Source organism: Sesamum indicum, linkage group LG8, assembly GCF_026168435.1.
Source record: "Sesamum indicum cultivar Baizhima isolate 11 linkage group LG8, ASM2616843v1, whole genome shotgun sequence".
Lineage (NCBI taxonomy): Eukaryota > Viridiplantae > Streptophyta > Magnoliopsida > Lamiales > Pedaliaceae > Sesamum > Sesamum indicum.
Genome location: NC_142664.1, coordinates 28,229,177 through 28,242,873, shown reverse-complemented (window position 1 = coordinate 28,242,873; position 13,697 = coordinate 28,229,177). Strand labels below are relative to the sequence as shown.

General features: G+C 35.4%; 2 protein-coding genes across 5 annotated transcripts; one reads left to right on the top strand and one right to left on the bottom strand.

The window, feature by feature from the left end:
* Positions 1–3,404: 3,404 nt before the first annotated feature.
* LOC105169176 (tubby-like F-box protein 8) lies at positions 3,405–7,722 on the top strand. Of its 4 annotated transcripts, none has more exons than XM_011089515.3 (6): positions 3,406–3,579; positions 4,187–4,237; positions 4,927–5,355; positions 5,545–5,632; positions 6,108–6,240; positions 6,691–7,722. In XM_011089515.3, the coding sequence occupies exons 3-6, from the start codon at positions 5,008–5,010 to the stop codon at positions 7,397–7,399; spliced, it is 1,278 nt and encodes a 425-aa protein (XP_011087817.1). In that variant the 5' UTR covers positions 3,406–3,579; positions 4,187–4,237; positions 4,927–5,007; the 3' UTR covers positions 7,400–7,722. The 4 variants fall into 4 exon arrangements, with proteins under 4 accessions (XP_011087818.1, XP_011087817.1, XP_011087815.1 ...); XM_011089513.3 differs by having other exon boundaries at positions 3,406–3,603; XM_011089514.3 differs by lacking the exon at positions 3,406–3,579 and adding an exon at positions 3,648–3,801.
* Positions 7,723–9,548: 1,826 nt separating this feature from the next.
* LOC105169175 (bZIP transcription factor 12) lies at positions 9,549–13,007 on the bottom strand. The gene is made up of 4 exons (XM_011089512.3): positions 11,893–13,007; positions 11,684–11,755; positions 10,834–10,863; positions 9,549–9,979 (listed from the first exon to the last, which is right to left on the bottom strand). Exons 1-4 carry the CDS (start codon positions 12,460–12,462, stop codon positions 9,899–9,901), a joined length of 753 nt encoding a protein of 250 aa, XP_011087814.1. The 5' UTR covers positions 12,463–13,007; the 3' UTR covers positions 9,549–9,898.
* Positions 13,008–13,697: the final 690 nt, after the last annotated feature.

Genomic DNA, 13,697 nt, shown 5'->3' with positions numbered 1-13,697 from the left:
AGTGCACACAGTTCAATAAATTTGATGAGATTTGGGTCCGTCCAACCTCAATAGTAATTTGGATATTAGCACTAAAAGAAATATGCCTTTTTATTATGACTAATTATTATGATTAAATATAAAAAAATCATTGTGATTAGTATTAACCATGACTATACAATGACTATTAGTCATTAGTTACAACTAAAAGCCGTAGTTGCACATATTTTGATCGTGCGTAAAATCATTACAAATGTTATTAAATATTAAGGTATTCATAATTTTTTAAATAATGTGGGTGTTTGTAATTATGTTAAATCTTATAAAAACTTGTGGTAATTTATTTTTTTTTCAAAAAAACTTTATGCTTATTAATATTTTTAAGAGGGGTAAAATGCAATTAACCAGAAATTATTGTATAAATTTAGGAAATCTGCACCTTTTGGGCATTTCGCCCCTACTTTCTGATGAATTGACCTTTTCACAGAGAGAGAGAGAGAGAGAGAGAGAGAGTGGTGATTGTGTGGTCAAAGTAGTTTAATTAAAAGCATGGGTGTTGGCAATTATTTATCCCACCTACACCACCACCACGCCTTACTTTCCCCCTCTCTTTCTTTCATCTTTTCCCAAGTCAAAACATAAAATTAATCACAGCCCTCCGTGGCACAAACTCCAACAACATCCTATTCTTGCCTTTTTTTTTTTTTCTTTTTTGATAAAACTAGAAATAATAATTGGATTTCATGCTATTTTCTTCCTATAATATTGAACATAAGTAAATTATTCTCCTATAAAAAAAATAATAATAATTTTATTTTTATATTTTTTAAAATAAAATAATTTACCTCCCTAAGTACCATGATATCACAATAAAAAAAATTAAATATAACAATCATTATTGAAACTATGTTAGGCAATGCAAAAGATCTCAAAAGAGATAAACATACAAATTAATATTACAATAATTGTGAAATAATAATTGGTTAACAAACATTGGAACAAGAGTCGAAAACAAGTATAGTGAAGAAAAACTTACTGAATTTTCGCGTTTGGATACACAAGGAATTTTACTGATAATTGGATGTCCATCATGGCTGTCATTCAAGGTGCCAATAATGCAGTTAATGGTCTATTAATTGCTTCATTTTAAAAAATACAATGGGATAAATTGCTATATTAAAAACACTCGGAGGTAAATTGCTCATTTGCAATACTACGAGATGATTGCTTGAATTTTTTCAAATAATAATCTCGTTAACACCATAATTTTTAGTTTTTGCATGTAGTAGTTCAGTAATGTTTTTCGGGCAATGAATGAAAACAAACTTCATTTGTCAATAATTGATAATTGTATCATTATTTATACGAGTGTTATAATAATTCTGTATTCATTTTCTTGATAAGTTTGATAATAATTATACTGAAACATGCATTAAATCATTTATAATTATTTATACTGATTATTTAAATGGTCAAAACTCTGATTGAATTTTTTTATTTTATTTAATATATATATTATAATTTGTACTATTTATTTGTATAATAAAAAATAATAATATATGGAAGACTTAAAAATAAAAATTCAATGAGATGAAAGTGAAGCAAAGTGCTACAAGCCATCTGAATTTCAACACAAATTATCGTTTATTACTCAACTTGCTCTCATTTTTTATTTTCTATGGGAAGTTTCGTTGGGCTACGAATGCTCTAAGCTCTAAGCTATAACCTCGTCAAAGTCAAACAGCAACGTTGCGGAGCAGGTTGTTGAACTCTCAACTTCAAGTGTCTTGATCGGGTGTTTAGAAACACGACGAGAAATAAGATTGTTAGCTTTGTTGGGTGATTTTATAATTTTTTTTTTAATATTTAAATTAGTTTGTTGATATTAAAAGTAAAATAATAAATACGTCTCTAAATAATAAACGACGTATTAATAAATAAGGTCAGAAGATGTATTCAAGTGATCAAATATCCTCATTAGTACAGATCCACATGTATGAACATCAGCCTTGTACATATCCTTATCTTGTAAGTATTTTGCCTTTATGTGTGTGCGTCGAGTGCGGTGGGGAGGTATTTTAGTTCTTCTGATGTATTTTTAATATATTCCCATTAGATGAATAGATTAAAATTTGATGAAAGAATTTAAAACGACTCTATATTGAGAAAATTTAAAATTCATCGACAATTCACAAAAGTATAATGCTAATATATAAACTAGTAAGAATACGATTTATCTATCATTTCCTATATTATTACTGTTATTTTTCTCTCATCAAATACCAAATTGCATCTAAAAAAGCATAAAGCAACAAAATTCAAGTATAAGTTGTTAACGAGTCGACGTCTATCTCTTTCCTTCATATTATTTTTGAACTTAGGCTCATTTGTCAAAATTTGATCATCCCTTTTGAAATAGTATTATTATGATGGTTTGTGAGTATATAAAATGGAAATTTGAGACATAAGAAGAAGGTTGCAAGAGAATCCAAGGAATAAAGTAAGCAATTGGATAGGGTTAATTAGTCCTAAATTCAACTACCCCTATTTGGTTACATATGTGTGATGACAATTTTCATGTACAATATTTGATTGATGCCACCTTTTTATTAGCCTAGTCAACTTTTGCTTGCAGTTGACTTAGGTAAAGTTCTTACAATTTCACTTATTCTTCATTCTTTTTCAATTTTTTTAAAAGAAGGGTGTACCCACCACCTAACAGTTTAATATAATTATAAATATTTAATTATTATTTAAAAATTTATAAATATCTTTTGATTTTAATTTTTCTATAAGAACGGATTGATGCGATTAGATTTTAATTCAATTTTTATGGTGAAATTGTCCAAAATATATTTTTGAATTATGAATTATAATTTTATATACTTTTCAAAATTTTATAAAATATTTTTATGGACTAATATTTTGAAGCTCAATAATAATTCAAACAAGCTTAAACAATAATGTGTTCAGCTCGACTCGAATCATTTACACCCCTAGGGGTAAATATAATTTTTTGTTTATTCTTTTGTTAATATTAGCATATTCGGTGAATTTGACTAATGGAGGGACTTATTTGTTAGATGTAAGTAAACTTCATGAGTGTTATATGTAATTTTTTAAATTATAAAAAATTTATATATAATTATAACAAATATGAGAAAAAGAAAGTATAATTATTCCCTATTTATAAATATAACAACTATCAAAATAAAATTTAGAAACTAAAAAATAAAAAAAGAAAAAAGTCAAGTGGTGGTATGTGGGAAGGTTGCTTGCTGTTGCAGGGCTGCCTTGTTTATGGTCACATTCACATAGTGGCCAAATATAATAAATCTGATTGGTCTGCCAGTAACCAAACCATTTCGCAAATAATTAAACAATTGAATTCATTCATATAAACTTTCTTTTTTTGATTTTCTTTACTATAGTTTTTTCCACCATAGAATAATATTTTTATTTTCTTTCTTCATTACAAACCCCTCATCGCCCCACCTTTCTCCCTCCTTCTCTTTCTGTCTGGTTCTTTGTACTAGATTTAACCCATTTTAGAGTCCGGATGAGACACCCTTTCTCTCTCTCTGTGTGCAGCTGTGACCCGTGAGTAAGAGAAGCTGAATATATGTGAGTTTACATATATATATATGTGTGTGTGTGTGTGTGTGTGTGTGTGTGTGTGTTCTTAGGTCTGACCCACCTTTTCTTTTTCTTGATCTGCTTCTTCTCTGTTTGAAAAAAAAAATTCTGAATTTTTGGGACTGAATGTGTACATACACATACATACTTAGATGGGGTTTTGAAGATTCTTTTTGGCCGTCTAAGGTCTAGATCTCTGATCTCATTTCCTTCAACTTGAATTTTTCTTGGTAAAGGTGGATGCTTTTGAGCTTCAAGTCAATGCTTCATTCACATTTGATGAATCTTTTCTACAACTTTCTAGTTGGATTTTTGAGCAATAAAATTTAGAATCTTGTGATTCAGTTCATATTTCTGCTACTGGTTCGATTTTTTCGGGGGGTTTCGTTTTTTACGCAGTTCTTTTATGTATTTCTTTAATCATACTGTTTGAGAAAAAAGGGTTATGGGTTTATGTTCAAGACTTGATGCTGGTGACTGTGGAAGGGATCAATTCTCGAAAAATGTGTGTTTCCTGCATATATCTGAGCTTGACTGTTTGATACTCAAGTAAAAGTTTTGGTTTTTGCAGATCTCTGAAGAAATAATAGAGCTTTTTGCTTTCTTGCAATCCTTCTAGCAGGTTTTGCTACTTCTTGCATGGATGCTATTAAGATTTGTTCTTTTGTATTGCAATTGTGATTCTTTATGGTTTGTTTTACGCTATGCTGTACTTTGCATATACTGCTTAGAAAATACAGGTCCGGGGTATCATTCTAAGCTCCAAATAGTATCTTGGTGTATCTTTAGTTAGCTCAGTTTTCAGGGCGACTATTACACTTAAATGTCATTTCTGCGGTTTGGAGTTCGCAACTAGTCGGGGTGGTTGAGTTTCTATACAGGACAGTAGCCAGATAGAATTCTTTTACGGGGCTGGTTTGCGTAACAGTTAATCTCATCATAGTTCAAGCTTGCAAATTATGCAAATTTTTGGGCTTTCTTGAAAATATATTTGCCTTTGTCTGAATATGTATTTTAAGTGGGAAACTTTAAGGTTTATTGGCTAAAGGTGGATCTTTGTTAGCTGGTTTATTCTTTACTTCTCAGCAAGTTGAAGTATTGAAACTAAACTCACTTCTAGAACCTGGAAGAGCTGTATCTCATAAAAGTATTTGGATTCACTCTACTATAGGTCTATGTGAAACTGCCCTTCTCAACTTTGTTTTTTTCCCCCTTCTCTTTGCCCGTTGAATGGCTTTTCTCCTTTCTCCTTTTTCTTCTTTGCAAGTTACTTATCATTCTGAAAATTGTTCCTCTGTTGGTCTTTTGCAGCTGGAATTCACATTTGCACTGGCTTAGAAATTACTGAGGAAACTTCTCACGTTGATTCCTACTTAGCATTTCAGAGGTTCAATGTCATTTCGAAGTATAGCACGGGATATAAGAGATAGTTTTGGGAGCTTATCACGTCGGAGTTTTGATGTGAGGCTTCCCGGTCATCATCGGGGAAAATCACATGGTTCTTTCCATGATTTGAATGACCAACCTATGGTAATTCAGAACAGCCGTTGGGCTAATCTTCCTCCAGAGCTACTTTTCGATGTAATTAGAAGGTTGGAAGAGAGTGAGAGCACATGGCCTGCTCGAAAACATGTGGTTGCATGCGCTGCTGTTTGCCGATCATGGAGGAGCATGTGCAAGGAAATTGTTAAAAGTCCTGAATTCTCTGGGAAGCTTACTTTTCCGGTCTCATTGAAGCAGGTAACTTCACTTCATCTTCGTGCTTGTGCCTCAAACAAGAATAACAAAAGGATATGTGTTTTTTTGTGACCAGTTCATGGTGCTTAATGCTTTTCAACAGATGTTTTTCCAAGCATTGACATTATCAAGTAGCTCTTGCAACACCTCTATGATCTGTGAATACTAAATTTAGATTTCTTCTTTTTACAGCCAGGGTCTCGTGATGGAACTATTCAATGCTTCATAAAGAGGGACAAATCTAACTTAACATACCATCTTTTTTTGTGTCTCAGCCCTGGTAAGTGTCTTGTAAACCCTTGAAAGTCCAGTTTGCTATTCATGTTCTTAGTTTTGGTATTATTAAGGCACTTTGTCATATAGTATGTTAATGACTTAGTTGGAGTGCCTTAATATGCCTAACACAATGAGTGCGTTTAATTGATGTTATTTGGGTGATATTGTTCATATAAAATTGGTGGATTTTTTTTTCTAATGGATAATAGCTAAAGGAGGTCATCTCATATACGCTCTTGAAACAAGCAAACTATATTGGTTACTTCATGAATTTCTCTTCTTGCTGTTTCCAATGAGCAAGTAGAAACATATATGATTTCAGTCTGAGCAACACATTTAATAGGATTGTGGAGATTCTATCCACTCTATATTTCTTCCCCAATCATGACTTGAATCTGCTCTATTTATGCATTTTAATTTTCCCGAGTATTCCTACTGTTGCAATTGTTCTCATGAGATATGATATCCAATTTTTGTAGCTTTGCTGGTTGAAAATGGGAAGTTCCTTCTCTCTGCAAAAAGAACTCGTAGAACTACTTGTACAGAGTATGTTATCTCAATGGATGCAGACAACATTTCCAGATCGAGTAGCACATATATCGGAAAACTAAGGTAGAATTAGCATTTGCCGTCCTGTCGGTTTTCACTTTTATTCTTCTATGTATTTGCTAATTTGCATACTATGTTTTGAGAGGCTTCTTGATTTTTCCTCATGTCGGATGGACGCATTTTCAATCATTTTAGTATGTACTTTGGAATTGATTACAAAGTTATTGCATAATTTGAAAATGAAATTATACACTTCTCTGTCACATTTAGATAACATACTCTGTACAAGTAGTTCTACGAATATGAACTTTTCTGTTGCTTCTAGATATCATCTACTTGTATGTTATATCGAAGAACTTGTAGAACTATTTGGTTATATTGCACTTCTCTGTCATCCCTGATTGCTGCTGTAGATACATTGTTCTCAACATGGTTACATTGCTTCCCAACTCCCCAGATGAAAAATATAGATGTCCATGTTATTAATAGCGGAAAGCTTACTGGTTTTCGCAGATCAAATTTTCTGGGTACCAAGTTTATTATATACGACACACAGCCTCCACATACTTGTTCACACATCCCACCACCCGGCAGAACAAGCCGTCGGTTCTATTCCAAGAAAGTATCCCCAAAAGTACCGACGGGGAGTTACAACATAGCCCAGATTACATACGAGTTGAATGTGCTCGGGACACGTGGCCCGCGTAGAATGCACTGCATTATGCACTCAATACCAGCCTCATCTGTTGAACCTGGTGGAGTGGTGCCTGGACAACCAGAACTTCTTCCAAGACCGCTTGAGGACTCGTTCCGGAGCATCTCCTTCTCAAAGTCCCTCGATCACTCTACCGAATTCAGCAGCTCCCGATTCTCCGACATCCCTGCTCTGTCGAATGAAGACGACGACTGTAAAACAAGGCCCTTGGTTCTCAAGAACAAGGCCCCTCGTTGGCACGAACAATTACAGTGCTGGTGCCTAAATTTCCGAGGACGCGTTACCGTTGCATCCGTCAAGAACTTTCAGTTGATTGCTGCCACACAACCGGCCCCTGCTGCACCACCGGCTTCTCAGCCAGCGCAGTCTGACCACGACAAAATCATTCTTCAATTCGGTAAGGTTGGCAAAGATATGTTCACAATGGACTACCGGTATCCCCTATCTGCCTTTCAAGCATTTGCCATCTGCTTGAGCAGCTTCGACACCAAATTGGCTTGTGAATAGAGATACAAGATAATATTATCCAGTTAACGGAAGTTCTTGAAAGAAAAAAAAAACAGCTATTCATGCCTGTAGTTCCAACGTTGTATATTCTTCCTTTTCTTGATTAGAAAAGGAGATTGTTGTATTTTTCGTTTCATTTCTTTAGTGCTGCTGTAGAACTCATTCGTAATTCTGGCTCTATACAGAAGAGAAGGGCCACAACCATGGAAAAAACGGACCTTACCGATCGATGTTTTCGGTCTTTCGATCTCTGGTATTGTCATTCTTGTTATAGGGTTTGCAGATATTCCTGTTCTGATATTAACTTCAGTGTCTTCTGTGTAGATTTCTTGACTTTGTCATGATCGAAATGCATCGTTTCGCCATGTTAGATCTTGAATCAACAAATAACAGTTCGAATTTTTTTTTATTACAAATAAGTATTATGATTTATATTCTAGTTTTGTACAAAGTGGTATCATCATTAATTGAGAGGAACAGAACATGCAATGCAATAATACAGGCTGCAGAGTTTACTGAGTGGCCATCAATATAGCGTTGACTGAGGAATTAAAGCCTACTCAAGCTACACATGATTTTTCTCAAGTATAACATGCTTGTCTGCATCACTACCACCTACCTGCTGGACCATTTCACCAGATGTTTGCTCTGATATTATCATAAAATAATGCTCATAACTTTGCTATAAAATTAAAGGACTCAGGTAAAGAATTTTGAAGAAAGAAAAAGGGAAAAAGAACTAATTGATGTGAATGGAATTATTAATAAGATAATATTCTATTGGCTATGAATCCAAGAAAGCTGTGTGCATGTATATAGAGATGTTGGTTGGTGATGGTACAAGTTTATTAAGTTATTAGACGACAACAATGTTCTGTGCCCAGATGAGCCATTAGGCTGTCCGGAACAAGGTTTAATTGAATAAACAAGTACATGATCTAGTGCACTTACATGTACTATGTTCTGCTACCTGTCCAGAGGGTTTCATCATCATGTATATTCTAAAATTATGTGATATTAGTGAAGGGTTTATTACAGTGACTTCTGTAGGGTTAGTACTGTGTTCCTTGTCCTATAGGGATTACCAAGATATCTCTTCCATGGTTACGACAATTATGTCAAATCATTCTGTTCACAGTTAACATAATGTTAGAATTGATGGGATGTTAATGTTCAATTTCAGTAACTGTTTTGGACTAATTATTCTATATTGAATTTCGGAAGAGACTAAATAAGTCTTTTTTAATGCGGAAATTTAGAGGTGATTGTTTTTATAATTTCAAAAGAGAAAATTATATGATAAAGAACTACACATAACCAGTTTATACGTAATTAATCCTATTACTACAGATATCAAATCCAGCAATGAGTAGTTGGATTAACACGTGATGGTGTTATTATATGTAATTCAACACTACAAATACACAACTACGAAAATTTGATGCTATCTACGTGAATTTGTAAAAAATTCATTAAATCAACACATAATGATGTTATCATATGTGACCCAACAATTGATAGGCCTCACAGGTAAACACACAGACAAGCAGCATCGTCAAGCCCAATACGGAAAATTTGGTGCTGCCCATTTGAACTTGTACCTACATAAATTGTGAATCATTCTATTAACACATGATGATATTATTATATATGTGTCCAATAGCTGAGCTCTTTCGAATACAAACACATATTGACGGTATCACCATGCCGGAAAGAACACAGCTATAGAAACTATTTAAAATGGCATTGAATCAATTCTACATTTAGAGATCATATATGGTATGTGCTCTAGAAATACTAAGACTGACAAGGAAACCTGGTATAGTGTCAGTTCAAGGAAGTAATATACTGTCTAAAGGGTACCTGCAATTTTTCCTTTGCTTTCAGACTGCCGCATCACTTCAAATAGTAAGGTTGTACCCTCTCATAGGAACCAAGATGGTGAGAACAACTTTGTTCTTCTAATAATTAGCAGCTTTAGAGGCAGCCTTTCTGCTGGTCCTCTTCTCCCTTTTACCTATTTCTCATTCCTTTCTTCAGTTGGATTTACTCAACCAAGATTGAAAATTATATGGACCAACGGTGAAAAGATCGACTATTTGCTCCGGTGCAAAATACTAATTGGAATTCAGAAGATTGTCGCCAGGTAAAAGTTCAAAGGTTAGGAAAAGTTTCATCAATATGTCATCGTCTAAGATCAAGATAACCTGCAAACTGATCTTCGATCTCACATGAGAATTTTACAAAGATTGCATTATGGTATAATTATCAACTACTCATAAACTATATGCATGATGTTCTGTTTGCGTTACACGTCCCAACTGCAACATCAGCTTTCTCTTTACAGCTAAACATATAAACTACTTTTTGTAGTTAACTATAAGGTGTATGTTGGATTGGTCCATGTTAGAACGTACTCCAACGATGTTACTAAAAAGCCCCATGGCTGGCCCAGAACTATTTTCCTCCACCTTTATCAACAGGTATAGCTAAGTTCACCTACCATTCCATGGAATGTATTTTCCGCAAAGCTCTCGGAGGTCTTCGCTTCTCTACTACAGGAATTAGGTTTTCCATGAGCTGCAAACAAATAAAAATGAAAATTAAATGCCTCAGCGAAGCCACAATTGAACTTCTGAATACATGGTAATTGCAGTGATACAAAAAGGATTTTCAGGCTACAGATTTACATGTCAAGACCAGATATCACATCCAAGTAGCCATATAAGTGAGCCAGAGATCTCAACACCACAGGTTTCACAGTTGACCAAACTATCTTTCAATAAACCTTGGAGCTGTACCTATCTCTCCACAGGGGAGATGACCTCTATTATAGGTGTGTTACCGTAAAAGAGGATGTCCATGTACCACAATTTACCCTACGCAAGCTGATTACCTATGCTCTGCTCATGATGTTTGACGTGACAGGAAAAGGCATATTAAAAAGCCCAAGTATACGTATCGAAAACGTGGAGATGCCAAACATCATATGCCTAATTAGAAATATAAAGCAAGAAAAGAACTTGTTATTACAACCTGAAACACAAGCTGAACACATCTCCCAGAACTCTACATATTCTTTCAGTAAAATAATGAAATTAGTCACATAAATCTGATTGGTCCAAATTTACAAGTGCATTATCATATAGTCATGGCCAACCAAACCAGCATCCAGGTTACTTATAAAGCAGTTAAAAGAAACAGAAAATCTGGCATTGGTTCATGTGCAAAATGAAATAAGATGGACTTGAGAAAACCCAGATTCGGCCAAGGTTCTTTTGCCAACAAAGCATTTTCGGGTATATGTTTCTTATCCATGTTATCATTATGGTCCAAATTAAAGCATGGACCAATTATACCGATCTAGTTCACTAAAGTTGCTTACTGTATGAAGAAGGATAAATCATTTGCAATTAACTTCAGCAAAATGATACCTGCTTATATCTCTTCTTGTTCAATTCAGCCTGCAGATGAAGAGTTTATTTAGAACCTCCACGAATATGATAAAAAGTTCAAGACAGATATATGATCTTAAAATAATAAATATACTGCATGAGAATGAATACAAGAATCCCTAACACATAATCCCTCTAGATACCTGGAGTGCAGTCGGTTTCTATGAATGACAAGAAAGGACTTATAGATTGAAAAGTGAAAACAGTTGGAAAGATTAAAAGACAACAGCAAAAGTTAAATGTAATTTTTGTCCTGCCTTTCAATATTATGGAGCAATTCCAAATGTACAATGAGCAGAGATTCAGAGGTTTATCTGAGTGTTTCGATCAAAGAACAGACTAGTGGAAGGGTGTTAAAGTGACAGGATTAAAAATCTAACAGATTAACATCATACTAATGTTCTATCTTCATCGGTAGGAATGCCAGAATTAGCCAATCCATCGTGTAACAATTTTATGTACAGGAAAACCAAGAAATTTAACAAATAAAAATACACAGATTTTCATTGTAATACGCCCGTTCAAATTTCCCGCTAGCAACAACTAAATACTCAATCTGCTCGGTATAAATGGCCAAAGTTGATCTTACAATAACAGAATTCAACAAACTCCTCAATCATCAACTTGCCACCCCCCTATTTATATTTGCATGAGTATGAAGCATAAATCTTTTTTACAAGAATACGGTTTAGTTATCAACTTACCATAAAAACGGCATACTTTATAGCAAGATTTTTTTGAAAATTATGCAACAATTGTCTTCGAGAGATTTCAAGGGCCAAATAAAGAGCTCAATTTTCCAAATTTAAATTAAAAAGAAAAACGATACCTCTTCTTCCAAAAGCCTAGCATTCTCCTCCTCTAAATGCGTCACCAGCGACTCCAATTCCAGAGTATAAGCCTGGCAGGGACACGAAAAACCAGAAAAGCATAAAGAAAAAAAGAAGATGATGAAATACAATACTGTTCAAGCTTATTACCGTAAACAATAAGAATTGATGCGACACATTGGAGGAGAAAGAAAGAAGAAGAATAAACCTGCTTTCGTTCCCTGGACCTAGCAGCCGACTCTCTGTTTTTAATCATTCTTCTCTGCTTTTGCTGTGTGGCCTTGTCGAGCGGCACCTCCTCTACAGCGACCTTCCTCTTCCCTCTGCCACAGCCGCCGGCGCCACCACCTACCGCCAGCACGCCATTTGGAAAATCCACCCCGAACCTGCCACTCGCCACCCCATTCTGCACGCACGCCACCGGAACCCCAGTAGCAGCAGCAGCAGCACTCAACATCGCGGTCTCCACTCCAAAAACACCGGTGGGAGGAAGGCAAACATCCTCCTCAGTCACGGCCCCCGCCTTAGCCAGGAAATCCTCGAGAGTCATGGCGGGCTCCCCAGGCCCTGCTCCATCGCGCAGCATGAAGGCGTTGTGGAGGGCGAATGAGTCGGGATGAGAGTAAATGTTGGTGAGCATATCATCAATGTTCATGGAAGCGCCGAAACCCCGGGTCTGGTCAGGGTGGAGAATATTCAATGGGGTAGGGAAGGAGGGATGAGGTGGATGATCGGGATTGGGGGGTGACCTAGAAGCCATCACCTTGGACGACGCCATCCGTCAACAAAATTACGTGCCCGCCAATTTTGTCGTCTGGGGTTTTTGGCTCAAGCACTATCTGACAGCTTGACTGAGTTTGCAGCGAAAGTGTATGTAGAAGAATGTAGAAGAGATGAATCGACGGACGACGAGTGACAATATATACATATATATATATATATATGTAGAGCGAGAGAGAGAGAGAGAGAGAGTGAAAAAGCGAAGAGAGGTCTCTGGGTCCAGAACAGGACAAACGGGAGGAATCATATCAGGCGGCTTGCTTGGTTTCTTGGTTTCTTGCAAGAGCGGATGAATGATACAAGAGCTTGTGTCTGTGTGCAGCACTCCCACACCATATTTTCGTATTTTGTTTATACATTAATAATAAGTTATGAAATTGTATTTTATTGTAATTGATGTTTTACATTTAGTTGAGATATGAAAAGAGAAGAGTGAAGTGCATAAAGAATAGAAATATAGTTAAAGAAAAGAATAAAATAGAAGAATGGAGAAGGTGTAGGGGAAAGGGGAAAGCATGGGATGGAGATTGGAGATTGGAGATTGGAGATTGGAGATTGGAGGGGTTTTGTTTTGTGATAAGAAGAGTTGACTAAGAGTGATTAAAGATATTGTTAGATAGAGATATGGGTCCGTATTTAATGCCAACACCCACAAACTTGAGGACCAAATTACAAATAGCTGCTACGCATTTGGGAATTCAACAACTTCTATCCCCTCCAAATACACTACACCTTGCCTTCTCCAACTCTCCCCTCCAAATACACTACACCTTGCCTTCTCCAACTGTTTCAAGTGAAGAAATCAGCAGCTATTTATAGGAGTTGGAGTCGAAATGGATTTTAACATGTAATTTACATGAATATAGAGCTAAACCCAAACCGCCCCTATGTAAAACATTAAAATAAGCCATTAACATCTTCAAAAATACCTTTTCACATTGTTGTGTTTATAATTAATTTGGTATCTTGGTATGTTTATTATTTATTTTATCCTCATTTACTAACAATAACCGTTTTGAATATTGAGCTAGCACTAAGCACTCATGTTTTTCCCTTTTCTTTGTGCAATTTTTCATTTGTTGTCGTCTGCAAACTTTAGGGCAGAAAAAGCAAGTTTTCATCAAGAATGGAATCTGGTATGGTAAAAACAAGTACGGGATCTGGGAAAAGGAGAATTTCTTCACCTGCAACTTCCTTTGCAGTTGTGCCCTTTATCATGTTAGATGCCAAGAA

Bases quoted from the DNA above. Each gene is read 5' to 3' on its own strand.
- LOC105169176 (XM_011089516.3), top strand. From the start codon at position 5,008: ATGTCATTTCGAAGTATAGCACGGGATATAAGAGATAGTTTTGGGAGC. The intron at 5,356-5,544 runs GTAACTTCACTT...TTCTTTTTACAG, and splicing joins TTCCGGTCTCATTGAAGCAG to CCAGGGTCTCGTGATGGAAC. The intron at 6,241-6,690 runs GTAGAATTAGCA...TGGTTTTCGCAG, and splicing joins ACATATATCGGAAAACTAAG to ATCAAATTTTCTGGGTACCA.
- LOC105169175 (XM_011089512.3), bottom strand. From the start codon at position 12,462: ATGGCGTCGTCCAAGGTGATGGCTTCTAGGTCACCCCCCAATCCCGAT. The intron at 11,756-11,892 runs GTTTATTCTTCT...TGTCCCTGCCAG, and splicing joins GGTCCAGGGAACGAAAGCAG to GCTTATACTCTGGAATTGGA. The intron at 9,980-10,833 runs GTATCATTTTGC...ATTTGTTTGCAG, and splicing joins ACAAGAAGAGATATAAGCAG to CTCATGGAAAACCTAATTCC.